General features: G+C 40.8%; 1 protein-coding gene across 5 annotated transcripts in view; it reads left to right on the top strand.

The window, feature by feature from the left end:
* The window catches only part of Csmd1 (CUB and Sushi multiple domains 1), a 1,642,848-nt gene that overhangs the window by 836,739 nt on the left and 790,756 nt on the right, over positions 1-15,353 (top strand). For all 5 annotated transcript variants that reach the window (XM_006508931.4, XM_006508930.4, NM_053171.2 and 2 more), the window contains exon 5: positions 524-731. In XM_006508931.4, coding sequence (XP_006508994.1) covers positions 524-731 — 208 coding nt within the window. The remainder of the gene's footprint in view (positions 1-523; positions 732-15,353) is intronic.

Raw genomic sequence — 15,353 nt, 5'->3', positions numbered from 1 at the left:
CTTGTTTTACATTGAAGCAATTAATTTTGGGAGCCCACAAAGAAACTGCAGAGAAGAATAAATTCTAAATATTAAGTAAAGTTGTGTTGTTTGTTAGTGATCATTTATTTATATGATGTATTAATGCATAAAATTTGGCAGTTTTATAGTAATATTTACAAGTGTCAACATACTGTGCAGTTATATGCACAGTAAATAGTAAGTAGAAAGGACTGTCTAGCATCTCCCTATGAAGAACTTAATTGCATTTAAGTGCATATTTGGGAATTTATTTATATGTTAAATCCACTTTCTTGACAGTTTTATTATTTCTCCCACTATGATTTTGGCTTGATAATGTAAATTAACCTTTGGCTTTTGTATATCACCTATGAAGCTAAATTAATTACCTAGAAATGATCTTTTTAGATTACCTTCATTCTAAATTCAGAAACAATTTCTTGGTAGTCAATAGGGGCGTGACCATGTTTATGTATGACAGGCTTCTGAGGATTGAGTTGCCTTTTCATTTCTGCCCCTGCAGCTGAGGGAGCCTGCGGGGGAACCCTAAGGGGAACCAGCGGTTCCATATCCAGCCCTCACTTCCCCTCTGAGTATGACAATAATGCCGACTGCACGTGGACCATCTTGGCTGAGCCTGGGGACACCATTGCTCTTGTTTTTACTGACTTCCAGCTGGAGGAAGGATACGACTTCTTAGAGATCAGCGGGACAGAAGCACCATCCATATGGTGAGTTTGGGTAATCATGTGAGCTCTTCGTAGTCTTTGCATGATCTTTTCAGGAGAAAGAGAATCTGCCAAGTGGTGTCAGTGGACAGTTAGTGGACAGCTTGAGTATGGTATTTTCTTTTTCTCTTGACCCTTTGTTGTAACCTGTTCCAGTGTCTGAGATGTTTCTGTATTGGCATTTGAAGTTAGAGAAGGTATGAACGCTTGAATTGTTTTCCTTTTCTCATATTACACTCGAATCTTCCCAGGAAGAGCATAGGAGGAACCCTGGGCCTTGGGTCTCATCTAGAAATGATGCAGTTTGAGCGGATGCTTTTAGGCTGTTTCTCTCTTTTTACAAAATGGTCCTGCTCTATTTTGACAGCAGGACCATGATTCGTTCTTGCCCCTTGTGAAGAGGTGCACACAACTCCAGAACCACCTATGAGACATATCTTAAACAGAGTTAGTGGGAACTCTAGCATGATGGGTGACAGGTCTGAGCAATTAGGGGGCAGGAATTGAGTGTATGACAGAGAGAAGTTTGAAGCACAGTCATGCTTGTGGCAGAGCTGCCTTCACTGTATCCACAGGTATAGTTCTAAAATGGAAAATTAAAAGAACAGATATAAGATGGCTTGATTCCACCTTCACATCTCTGGGCTACTTGTTGATAGTTAGTTGGACTTACTATTGTTTTAATTATTTAAATGATTTCAGTATTTTAAAGTTGCTTCCATCCTTTAGTTTGGGTCTTGAGCCATGAGGTAATTTGAGACTCTGCAATCACAAGAACAACTGGTTATGTGTGTAGAGAAGAGTTAGTGGAAGAAGTGTTAAAATATTTCGATGGCTTTCAGTCTTAACTTGGATTCAGAGGTGAAATAATGACAAGGCTAAATGTGTAAGCTGATAAAAGGAGATCTTCTTTACACTGTTCCTTAACATCAAACTGAATCACTGTTTTCCACAACTAGAAGCTCTGTGTTCACAAAAATGGGTGCATACTTCCCTCTCTTGAGTTTTATTTCTCTTATGTTAAATATTATTCCAATTACAGAAGTAAAAATACAAATAGAACTTCATTAGAACACAGCTGTATGACTCCTGGGCACATACTCAAAGACTTTGCATCTTACTAGAATCATTTGCACATCCATATTTACTGCAGCTCTATCTGCAGGACAAAGGAAATATAATCAACCTAAATGTCCACCAATAGATATTGTGTAGATAAATAATAAATAATGGAAATGTGGCACATAAACTCAGTGGAATTTTATTCATCTGTAAAGAAAAATAAACTGCAGAAAATGGATATACCTTGAAAGAAATACATGAATTGAAGTGCCCCAGGTTTAAAAGAACATCCATATAGAAAAAATGTTCATGCACATAAAACAGTGATTAGTGTGTTTGCGAGTGTGTGTGTGTGTGTGTGTGTGTGTGTGTGTGTGTGTGTGTAAATACTTTCGCTCAGCGGTACAGTCTCCTTGTGCCTTGCAGAGGAAGCTGCAGTTGAGGACACAGGTCCACTGAAAGTCCATTCACCACTGTATACTGCATGAGAAAGGACAGAGGGCTTTCTTATTTATTTTACTTTGGTGACATTCAGTGCTTTTTTGTAATTACAGAGGGAATTGTCTTGACGTGTCCATATGGAGTGTTACTTTAAATGGAACTCACATCAAGCCGTTAATCTTCAGAGGAGGCTGAAAAGAAAAAAGATGGTTTTCTTAAATAACCGTCAAGCCCACATGAACACACTTCAAATTTAAAATAGAATAATTGGGAACATGCTTTCAAGATTTATACAAATGTGTATTATCTGGCTTATCTTTTAAAAGACTATTATTTTACTATAATTTTAGTGACAGTCTCTGAAATGTTTAATGGCCCAAATTGGTATATTTAGAAGATTTATCCATTCCAGGATTGCAAGAAAAGTAGGGAGAAGGGTGAACTTGGCCTCTTCTCCAAAACAAGGTTATGCCTCTGAGGCAAGAGGATGGTGCTAATGGCTATAAGTGGAGAGAGGGCACACATGTACAATTTTCCAATAATCTGTTTTTAAAGACAGGATGAACAAGCAAGGGCATAGTAAGAGGAAACTGCATGGAAAATAATTGAGAATAATAATGGGATTAGCTTTATTTTCATTACATTTCGAGTGAAATTACCAACTCTGCTATAATTTCTTTGCTCCAAGTTGCCATGGCTACAGTAGAGGCAGCCTCAACATAGTAACTCTCATTTGCCAAACCCTTATATGTATTAAATGTGGGGATTTAAACCTTACCACCTGTATGCATACTGACCAAGGATGATTTATATCATCATCATCATCATTTTAGATTTTCATATAGCCAGGTAGTTTTCCTAGTGATGATTAAGAACATAGACACTATTTCTAGTTGACTTGCAGCAGGCTCTAGTAACTATGGTTTTTATTGTAATTTTTTAAAAATAGGCTGGAGAGATGGCTCAATGGTTAAGAGTATTTGCTGCTTCTTACAGAGAACCCAGCTTCAAGTCTCAGCACCAACATTCATAGATCACAAACATCTATAACTTCAGTCCTAAGGGATCCAATGCCCTCTTCTTACATCTGTAGACACCTGAACATGCATGGTACACTTATATGCTCATACACATAAGATAAATACATCTAATAAAAACTAAAATCTCAACAAACATTTTTAAATGCAGCAAAAATGTCTGATTTTTATCCTCTTTCAGGGATTTGATGGTGCATTCTGTGCCTCTAAAAACGCCAAGAATGAAAGCTGATGTCATCTCTGAGTTAGTCAGTTGTACTTTCTAACTTAAGACTTGAGGGTTGAAGGGTTAGAATTGTGTTTTCTTGGCAGGGGACTAGAGAGGGGACATGGGCTTTCTTCTTGTGTCAGGGAATGTATACAGCTGCACATGGCCAGTAAGGGAGGAGCAAGGACAAACATGGAGACTTTGCCCGCCTCAGTCTGCCCAGGAAGAATCCAGAAGTATTAGCAGGTCTTCCTGGGCAAGACAGATGTTGTTCTACTGCTCTCCAGTTCCTCAAATCATCCAGTCTTAGCCCTAGGTCACATTGCTACTCAAGAGTCTTGCTTCCCTGAACCTGGGTATGGTTACATGGCTACCTGCCTCCACATGGCCATTCCAGGCTGGCATGTATTTACAAAGTTAGCACAATCATTAGAGAGGGTCTAGATGATGTGCAGAGAAAACCATGCAATGTCCCTCCAGCAATCTTCTCTCCATTTGTGTGGGAGAACCTCCATGATCCAACTTGTTATTTTGTACTGTAGAAGTAAGGCTCATTAAGGAGGTAACCAAAGACCCTCTCCTGCTCTGGCCTGGCTACGATTCCCCTCCACGGAAAAACAACACACTGTAAAAATGCACTTTATTTTGTTGCCATTAACCCAGCCCAATTTCATTATTAAATCAATATAATCAGTAGCTGGCTGAAGCCAAAATGAGACTTCAAAGACACTGGAGCAGCCCAGTGAGCTTCAAAGAACCCTTGAAGGGTCAATTAATGCCTACAATGTTTATCCAACATGTCACTTAATTGATACTTGACTTGGTGTATGTTTAATTTCTAATGAAGAAGGTCATGGAGCTCCAGTGAGCAGTAGATTTCCTGCAATGAGCCCTTCCCCTCACCTGCCCCAAACCCAGAGAGGTTTGCCTGCCTACGGTATTGAAACCGCTTAATTTGAATTCATTCTACAGAAACTTCAGGAGATAGCACAGAGTGAATGCTGCCTGCGGCCTGCCTTCACCCTAGTGTCCTCTATTCGTTCCAGATTCGTTACTTTTCCTGTGGTTGTGACAGGATATCTGGCCAAAGAAACCTAAGAAACAAAGGTTTGCTTGATGGTACAGCTCCTGGTGGCAAGGAGGGCATTGTAGGAAGGGCACCTCTCCTTGCAGTGGGGTACGGGGGGGCCACTGATGGTAAAGAAGTCACAGTCAGGAAGTAGAAAGAGGGATATTAGTATTGTTCTCATCTTTTCATTGTTTCATTCACTCAGAGACAGCATGGAGTGGTGTTCCATATTCAGGGTAGCTCTCCCTTCCTGGCAGAGACTTGATGCATCAGGGTGGGGAATACCCAGTATACTCCTCTGAGAAGTCAGCCTTTCAGAGGAGAATAGGAGGCAGGGGTGAGGGGAAGTTCTCTGTGAAGGGAGAACCAGAATTGGGGAAAGAATTTTCTGTATTAATTAATTAATTAATTAATCAATCAACCAATCAATCAATCTCTCAAAAAGACCTGGAAGACACTCCCAATGGTGTATCTTTTGGCTTGTTCTAAATTTCATCCAGCTAATGATCGTATATAACTGCCACATAATATCCCACAACCTCAGGGTTATTACCCAAACCAAAACGTTTGCATTTACGACTGCTAATGAATGTGCACACAGCATTTTGAATTTTCTAGTTGTTCTATTAAGCCTATTTTCTTTGGGCAGGTTCATCTAGGGACATGCATGAGATTCAGTTATATTTGTTGGGACTCTCCCCAGTCTAACTAAATTATACTCTTTGTTATACAACCTTGACCTATCTTGTCTTAGCAATTTGACCCCATCAGGCAATTTGGGAGAGTGTGGCATTATATAGGGTTTTAGGAGCACAAGTAGCAATGATCCTGTCCCCAGCCCCAAGTGAAAATGTGATTGTTTTTATTTTATATTTGCACTTCAAATTTTAATTCAAGCCTGGTCAAGATGGTGTACATTTGTAGTCCCAGCACATGTGTTCTGAGACAGGTGAATCACTAGTTTACAGCCAGGCTTGGCTAACTAGTAAATTTGTGGCCAGCCTGAAGCACATAGAGAATTTTCCACAAAAGATTCAAAAGAGAAAATTTTAATGCAAAAATTTTACTCTACAAGCATGTTAAACAGTGTATATACATTTTTATGGAAGTAAGCAAAATAAATATTATAGAGATGAACACATATTTATGAACACACACCCATACACACACACACACACACACACACACACAATTTTCCTTGGAATCTACATATTAGCAACTTACCTAAGAATATAGTTAATGTATCATTACAGTTCTTATTCTACATTTACAAATCAAAATATGTTTTTCTTCAAAACTGTTTTAAACAGTATACTTTTCTAAAAGTTATACATAATGATCATATTTACAGAGCATTTCTGTGTGCCAGGCAAGAAGGAGCTTTTTCAGCCCCATCCCCTATTACACCCATTTTATAGATGTGAAAGTGGGCCTCCAGGAAGTTTAAACCGTATGTCATCGCCAGTGACACGAGATATTTGAGAAGGAACAGTGGCAAACTGGACTTCTCTACATTTGAACATATCAGGGTTTAAATGTCTCATTTAGCTGTCGCTTTACCAGCTTTAAATCAGGATGATCAAAGCCATATGCTTACAATCAGATGTGACTTAAAAATCCCCTTCATAGCTTTGGGTCCTGGAGGATGCCAGAGGAATCACAAGAAAATAACTTCAGGCTTAGCCCAATTTTTCTGAGAGGGTATCACCACAGACTCCTCCTTATATTTCCTTCTTGATACAAACAACTATAAAATCATGTAATAATTTTAACAAGTGTCAAATGCACACCATATACATACGTACGTACGTACGTATGTACATACATACATACATAATACATGTGCACACATAATATTAGTATGTCTTCTGAAGTAGGGTATAAGTGCCTGAAGTTATCCTAAACTTAGCAGCAAAGTGTGAGCAGGTATTCCCTAGGACTTTGACCATTTACAGTTAGGTTGGTGGGTAGATAAGAGCCATCCATACCAACACACCCACACCCACACCCACACCCACACACACACACACACACACACACACACACACACACACACACACACACTCACACTCTTACTTCCTCATCAGGAGCAAGGAAGAGTACAAAATTTAAGATGCAAATAGATTCAGCTGTGAAAGCAGAGTATGGGGAATTCACGACTTATTTAGGGATCCTTCCTTTGTCTTCTTAAAGGCAGGGTAGTCTTAAACAACCAGATATGCATTACAAATGGATTGAATATATAACTTAAAATGATCTCAAGGCATATTACTAACTCAGGCAAAAGTTCAGGTTCTGAAGAAGAGCGGTTCTTCCAGTAAGTTCTATTTCCATATGACCCAAATTCTAAAGCCCTAAAAACAACCCAGGGAAGCATGTCCATCAATGCCCAGGTCTACTGCTATGGGCTCTTCTTAATTCTCCGTCCATACTATTTTCCCCCTCTGGGTAGATTGCATAGTTCATACTCTTACCTTGTGCCAGAAATGTCATGGTTGCAGTTCACTTCTGGAACCTTTCTGCTGTGATAAAATAAATATCAGAGTTTCACTAAGTTCGATAACCTGAAAATACATATATTTAAATAACAATTTGAAATTTGAGCGTCTATATAACTCATTGAATGGTAGTATCTGTGAATAAAATACTACTTACCCTACCACTCTCTGAAAAAGGCCTGAGGGGATGAAACAAACAAACAAACAAACAAACAACAACAACAAAAAAAAACACCCTCTTGTTTCTGAACTGGGACCAGTGGGAGAAACTAACCATTATACTCTTGCTGTATTCCTGATGGGGGATTCCTGATGGGATTCCTTGTTTGTCTGGTGAAATTTCTGTCAGGTAGCCTTTATTTATAAAAAAGTAAAATTTCTATAAATTATTTAAATTACAAGTAATCAAACAGAATCCTCCTTGTAGAGACTAATTTATTATTTGCAAATATCAGACTGGGGAGATGGACTAGCAAGTGAAAGTGGTTTTACTTAGGTACACCTGGGTGTGAGTTTAAATTTTAAGAACCCATGCAAAACTCTGGATGTGTCTCCATGTTCCTGTAACCCAAGATCTCCTATGGATAGAGACAGGAGTGCTTCCAAAGCTTGCTGGCCTCCTACCTACCTTCAGGTTCAATGAGAGACCATGTCTCAAGGGAAGACAGCACGGAAAGTGACAAAGCTGGACACCTAATGTCCTCTGATTCTGCACAGGTATGAGTAAGACAATCTCCCAGACACATGCTTTACATACCACATGGTCATGCATGCGTGTGCGCACACACACACACACACACACACACACACACACACACACACCAAAACACACGTTTTGGTGCTCATGCCTCTCTCTCTTCCATATGTTATCTTATCCAGGACACAAACAACAAAACAAGCACGGTTAAGTTCATGCTGTTGAGCCAATTTACCTTCTGGAAGTTCTACCAGCCATGGGATCTGTGGTGTGCTTTTCTATGAAGATTCACCTAAGGGACATAGGGCTACAACATTTTCAAAATTAGGAACAGAACAGGATAAGAGAGAAAAAATGTGGGCAGATCCATCTGTGTGGTCAGTTATTCCACCATATCTGAATACTACTCCACCCCAAAAGTTCTCATTAAATTCTATTCTGTATTATTTTAAATGGTTTCACATGAAAGTCACACACACAATTACACACAAGTAAATAAGTATGCACACTTCATACCCATACAAACATGTGTATAAGCACACATATAAATACACACACATATGTTACGTTATATGTACGTACATGGATGGATGAGTGTATAATACAGACACTGAACCATTAGTCAGTAAATCATTATGTCACTGAGGAAACAAATCTTAAGTGTTTTCAACTCGGATGTCTAGGTACAGCTTTCCTTATTTTAATTACGAAAGCAAAATGTTGTACTTAGCAAGAGTGTTTCCCTGTTGTACTTAGTGCTGGGTTCAAAATAACGTAGTTACTATTTAATGTCATATTGCACCCAGGAGACATGCATGCCTCTTTGATCAGGCTTATCAGCTCAAAACCAAAACACCCAGTGCTTTGGAAGCTAAAACTCTGCATAGCAAAATATCTATTCAGCCAGAGTTTGGGTTTTCTCTTTGCAGTGGGTTGGAATTTCAGTGAATGGGGCCCCTGGGTGATACTTCAGTGGAGACACTAGGGGGCATGATTTGATGCCACACTTCCCTCTGTTATCATGAGGTAGACCCATGCTCAGCTCATGTTGTACAGTTCTCTCTGATCCTTTCCTGCCCCAATAGCTCTTAACTTCTGTGGCCTAAAGCTGTAGCTGACTCTCCTGTTAGATTGTACCAAGGTTCCTCAAGAAGCATCCAACCATAGCCATGGCTCTAATCATGGAGCTTGTCATGAATATACTCCATGTGACCCCAGCCAGGCACAACATGGGCTGTGGATCACCCTGTATTTCGAGAAGTATGTGATGGGAGGAAATAGAAGAGATGTTAAGGATCTACAGTATCTTCCCATCACCTGTGTGCATCATGGGCATCATTCTTCACATCCTACATGTCATCTCTGGATGGCTTACCATCTGGGCAGGTAAATCCCATATGGGAAGAAGATTCAGAGTACTTGAAACTAGAGTTTCAAGGGCAATGACCTAGAAGATCTGGATTAGGTGTCCATTCCCACTATTCATCATACTGTGGTGTTTTAGTACACTAAATCTCCAAGCCCTGGTCTTGCAAAATGGATTTTACCATATCAGTCTGGGGTCATCATGAAGAAGAGCAGGAAGGGCTGGTGATGTCACTGCATATTTGATGGCTAAGGGGGCCACAAAATAAATGGTATGACTTCCTGTGACTTTATCTGTTTCCTCTTCCCTTTATTTTTCTCAGTCATCCACTCCTTCCTGGTTCCCCTTCCTCATGCTCGGTCTTCTAGACCTTCTTCCATGCTCTAGTACCCTCACTAGTTTGGATACACTGAGATGCATATAATAAATGTGGTCTGTCTCAGCAATACTCCTAGGTACATGGCACTTCTGAATAGATCCCCCTGTTCTAGAGAGTGTATGGAAACCTTTTGTTCAGCAAATTACTTGTTCTTTAGGAGAATGGGGTATAATAGTAACACCATGTTCTGGCCCATGAGCAGAGGATGGCTCAAAGGGCTAGCCATGTATGAGCCCACTTGACCCCACTTTCCAGACAGAAAAGCTAAAAGTTAGAAATACCACATAAATAACCTAGCTTACATGACCATGAGGTCCGGCCAGGGTTGACATGAGCCAGTGTAACTTAGGGATCAGCATGGTCATTGAGAGTCCTGTTTTATAAAAGACAGCTCCATGGGTAAAGAAGATGGGTATTAATTTAAGGGACCATCTTCATTCTGACTCATTGAAAGTGGCAATCAATCATTCCCCACACTGAATGGGGTATGGTACGATTGATTGCAAGTGAGAATTCAAGAGACTAGCAGATGGAACGTTTTGGAAACAGGGTTAAATGCACACGTACCAAGAGTGTATAGTGCTTGAATGAAGGGGAGTAACATGGCTTTGATACAAAGAAAATTCAGTCAGTTTCTTATGGGGGAGCAGAGATTAGCCATGGATTTAAATGATAAAACAAATACAGAGTCCTCAAGTACAAAGGATACAAAGAAACTGTCAGCAGAAAGGCAGGACCACTTGTTGGGTGTTTCTTTCCCAAATACTTTAGATGAGGAGTAAGATGATATTATCACCCAGTCACAGGAGATAGGAGCTGCTTAGTGCTGTTAAAATACATCAACATACAGCCCTGCACTAAACCTGACATTCTGGAACTCCCACGGCATCTTGCTGACACGTACTTATTACAGTGTGCAAAGGTAGCCATCATATATACCTGTGGGCAATGCAAGAGCACAATTTCCCCCATGAGTCAGTCCTTGATTGTGCCAACAGTCCTACTACCATGCACAGCCCATGTGATGATTGAGAGGATGGTGGGTCTCAGTTAAAGTACCCTGTGCAGCCCTGCCCAAAGTCTCAGAAAACAGAATAGTAATCAAGTAGGAAAAATATGTTATCCTCGAGAGCCATTCATTGAAAGTAGTGACAATATTCTTTCTCGTGGAGAGTTTGAAATACCAAGGAGGTGCTTACTCTGGTTTTAATATTTGAACTCTGATGGTACAAACTGTGTTTTGATGCTACAATATTGAAGACAACCCATCTTTTGTAAAGAAACCTTTCTGTACAGTAGGTTTGTCTGTCCCTTCCAGGAACATGAGTACCTCTGGCCTGATAGCAGAATGTTGCAAGCTAGGTAACATAAAGAACAAGCATGTTACTCAGTTTTGGAGGTTGTAAATCCAAGATCACATAGCTACTGGTTCACGCAGAGCCTCTATTCCTGGTTTAGATTCTGAGCTTTCTCACGGACCCCCCCTCCCCCCCGCCCACCACCACCACTCCCTGCCATGAGAGCAATCCCATACCACACATTACATTATGTGAATTAAATACTGATTTGCTGACTGTAGATCTCTCTCTCTCTGTAGATTCTGCAGCCTCTCCAAAACCTTTGGCATCACTCACTATTCACTCTCTCAGACCCTGTAACAATGAGCTAACGAGTGACACCAGCATCAGACATATATTGCTGCATGTGGAAAGCATCTGCAGCTCACATGTTCGACTTCCGGGGAAGGTGATGTCCTGAGCTTCTGACCTAACATGTCCTGTATTTTATGGAGACGTCCCTGGTGTTGTTTCTCAAAGTACTTAACAGCAACCAGTGTTACAGATGGGAAGAGAGGGCAGGCTGCACATTTAGTCTCAGAGTCAAGCCACACAGTAATGGGTGTTGCACAGAGCCTGCTGTGCACATCTGGAGGGGACTCTGTGTGCTCAGGTGTTCATAGGCATTTTTCTCATCATCTAATTGCTGTAAGTGCGAGCTTCAAGGAGGTAGCTTTGCTCCCAAGCAGTGGGACCTTCGGCAGCAATCACTTTCCCTAATACTCACTTTCTCTGCTCTCCCTGCCCCTGTCTCACCCCATCTCTTGTTCCTTTCATTAAAGCTAATGGGAGCGCTGGGAAGAGATTATGAACGAAGCTCCAAATATGACAGATGTTTCCCCAAAGTACCTACTGTCCCTTAGAGCGTTAGCAACCAGTGAACTGATGTGATATGTTCACAATGTGTCTTTTATACTGATATCAGAGCGTTCAATTAATGGTAATTAGAACCCAGCTGGGCAAAAGTAATTTCAACACCACCATGTGGAGGACTAGAGACAGAGACACAGACTAATCACACTTTTTAATTCAACATTACTCTCCTCAAATATTTCTCCACGTATTCGTTAGACTATAAGAACTATTTTAGATTCTGCCTCTCTCTCTCTCTCTCTCTCTCTCTCTCTCTCTCTCTCTCTGTATGTGTTTCAAGCTGTATTTTAGTATGTATTAAAATATTTAAATTGCAGACACATCCATGGGTTTCTCGCAATGATGCTCTTTATTGGAAGGTGGGACTCCAAGAGAATAGATAGAAGGCATATGAGCCGAATAAATCTATGAATTATGAATATTTAATAAATGAGATTTTAGAATTGTGCTTAGATGAAAAAAATGCTGAAATGAAGGAAGCAGTTTAGGTGAAGTTGCTTCTTGGGAATGTGTGACTGTGGGAGTGGCTAAAGCAGTCTCGGTGGGAGTGGCTGAGGCCTTCTCTGTGGGTGTGGCTGATCCTGCCTTTGTGGGCAAGGCAGAGCTACCCTTAGTGGCTAAGGCTGAGGTTTCCTCGGTGGGCGTGACTAAGGTGCTCTGTGGGCGTGGCTGAGTTCTTCCCTGCGTGTGAGGCTTGGGGTTGCCTTTGCATCTGCCTGCTTTAGTGAGTTGTCCTTACAGTGCTGAGCTTTGGTGGCCCTGGCCACAGTTCATTCAGAGGTTTCCTGAGTACAAGGTTCGCTGGACCTTTTCTTATCAGTGGAGTCCTCCAGTGCAGACATTTCAGTATGCAGCTGCCAGGAGGCTATCTGTGAAGCAGCAGCTTCCATCAAGAGACTCAGGTCCACATGAGCTTTCCGTGCAGGGGTGTGGCTTCTGACAGGAAATCCCTTATTTCCTAGCGTGCCTTCGTCTGCTCAAATTTATTCATAATCATTTTTGATGTTTTAAAGCTATTTCCAGTAAACTGCTAAAACATAGAGAAATTGGAATTTGAAAACACAAGACCATAAGAGGAAATTAATTACAGGAATGGAGAATTTAAAAATGGCAGAGAATGAAATTAATATTTAATTTTTAATTTCGAGGCATCTGTGGCAAGCAGAGGTGGTTGGCCATTTACCCTGCTCCCATCAGCAGACAGCAGCCACTTCCAAATTTCTCTCAAGTGTGCCACCTTTTCTCTTTGCATTAAATATGGAAATAAAATTTGAGCTGAAGCTTTATGAATTTCAGAATAATAAATATGGTTGATATTCTGAATGGAAAGTACGTTCTGATAGAGCAGAACAAAACTGTGAAAGAAAATTCTAAGCACATCGTTTTCTTCGAGGTGTTCTTTTAGTCAAGCCCATGTCACCACGGCAATCCAGAGAGAAAGTTGAAAAACTTGAAAATGTTAACAACCCGGTTCAAAAGCTCTCTGCATCTCCTTCAGCAAGACAGACGAGGCTGCCTGTGTATTTGGTTGCTGTTCTGGGTTCCTCCATTTAGCCAGATAAATGCTGGGGTGGGATCTTCAGGAGCCCAAATAGGGCCTCATCCTGATATCAGAAATGTTTGTTATAGAGGGAAAATGAGTAAGGGTTATTGGCCTGTTATCCCTTTGAAACACCAGCAGTTGGGAGCACAGGATCACCACTCTGAGGCACAGGACTAATTCAGTGTAAAATATCATTAGAACACTTGGTATTAAAGATTAGGATACCGTGTGTGTGTTTGTGCCTGTGTGTGTGTGTGTGTGTGTGTGTGTGTGTGTGTGTGTGTGTGTGTGTAGCCAAAACTCACATGAAAACACTGAAGGGAAAGACAGCAGTAACCTCCTTCAATGTACTCCAGCAGGATGCGATTGACTATGCAAATTAACCAACAAATACTATAATCATATACAAGATGGGAGAGCTTTTCAAACCAATTCTGCAGATTGGGCGTGTGTATTGACCACATTGAACCACACTGGATCAGAACTCACCTACATAGATGCTCAAATGCTCCCAGTGTGTACAGGGGTGATCCTCACTGGCCTATTAGAGGCCATTGAGAAAGAAAGTACTATTGATTATTGCTATTTAAGCACCTTGATTTTAGCTGTCCCTGAATGTGTCCATGCCTGGAATGTTAGGTGCTAATGCTGGTTGCACTGGTCACTTGGAAGGTCACATTTCATTAATCTTTTTTCTTTCCTTTTGGTGAAAAAAACTTGCTGGTGTGGAATGAAGGCCAAATAATTAGTTACAAGCCATTCAAATTAGTAACATGACAATGGTGAATTAATGACATGGCAATGGTGAATTAGTCACATGACAATGGTGAATTAGTCACATGACAATGGTGAATTAGTCACATGACAATGGCAACCAAGCAACTTCCAACTTGAGCAGAGACCTGACAATTATTCCTCATTATGTCATCACTTTCAGGAAAAGCCAAACTTCAAGACAAACTATCCTGTGAAAATACAAGGTAGTTTTACAGTGTAGAGAGAAAGAGTAAGACACAAGCCCGGGACCAGCCTTTAGATTGCCTCTGGCAGGGTTGTGGATGGAACTAGCTAATTCTGTCTGCGTCAGTCTGAAACGTCAGCCCCATATAATCTTGCTTATTTATGAACAAATTCCATCTCCGTCATATGTCTGCTTTTTTTATTTTCTGTTCTATGCACACTCCTTGGGTAAGAAACTTAGAACAGTAGAGAAAGTCCTGGACAGCACTCTCTAGGCATGCGCCTTTTGAAGATTCTTATGGCTTTGGAGACCCACTCCTATCACCTATGAGACACTGCACTGAGGAGATTCTCTCTGTTTCCCCCATAGCAACTTTGTGGTGGTTTGAATGAGCATGGCCCCCATAGACTCATGGGCTTGAAGGCTTGGTCCACAGTTAGTAGAATTGCTTAGAAAGAAAAAGAAGGTATGGCCTTCCTAGAGGAGGTCTGTCACTGAGTAGGCATTGAGCTTTCAAAAGCTCACACATGGATTGGTCTCACTCTTTACCTGCAACTTGTAGATCAGTTGTAAGCTACAATTCCAGTCCCATTCCTGCTTGTCTGTTGCCATGGTTTCTGCCATGATTACGGTGGACTCACCCGCTGAAACTATAAGCAAGCAGCCAGTTAAATGCTTCCTTCTATAAGCTGCCTTAGTCACGGTATTTTTCGCTAGAATAGTAACTAAGAGAGGATGTGCCATGGTTTCTGGACACAAAGTCTTGGCATGGTTAACACTCAAGTTTTCAGTCTGACACATTTGACTTATGAGGCTAGTTTGACAACAGTTTTCCAGATTGAATGCAGTATCCCTGAGCAGTTTACTTTGAATTGCTAAGATTATATTCCAACTCAACCAAATCTTTCAGTTATCTCTGATGAGATGAATTTCTAGCCCTTCTAGACTCTGGAGACAGCTAAGTTGGCAAAGCAAAGAGAGTTCTAGCTCCAGGGAGTTGTTAACACTGAAAGACATACCTTCCATGTTGAAAACTAAAGGCACAAAGGTGCACAAGTACGCTTTCACAAGTGAAGGTCTCTCTAAGCAGCAAACTCAAACAAAGTTGAAAATCATTTGAAAATATTCATGAAATCAGTACCTGTGTGATTAAA

This window comes from Mus musculus, chromosome 8, assembly GCF_000001635.26.
Source record: "Mus musculus strain C57BL/6J chromosome 8, GRCm38.p6 C57BL/6J".
In the NCBI taxonomy this organism is placed as follows: Eukaryota; Metazoa; Chordata; class Mammalia; order Rodentia; family Muridae; genus Mus; species Mus musculus.
Note: the sequence above shows the minus strand (reverse complement) of the source record. Positions and strands in the feature narration are given on the sequence as shown.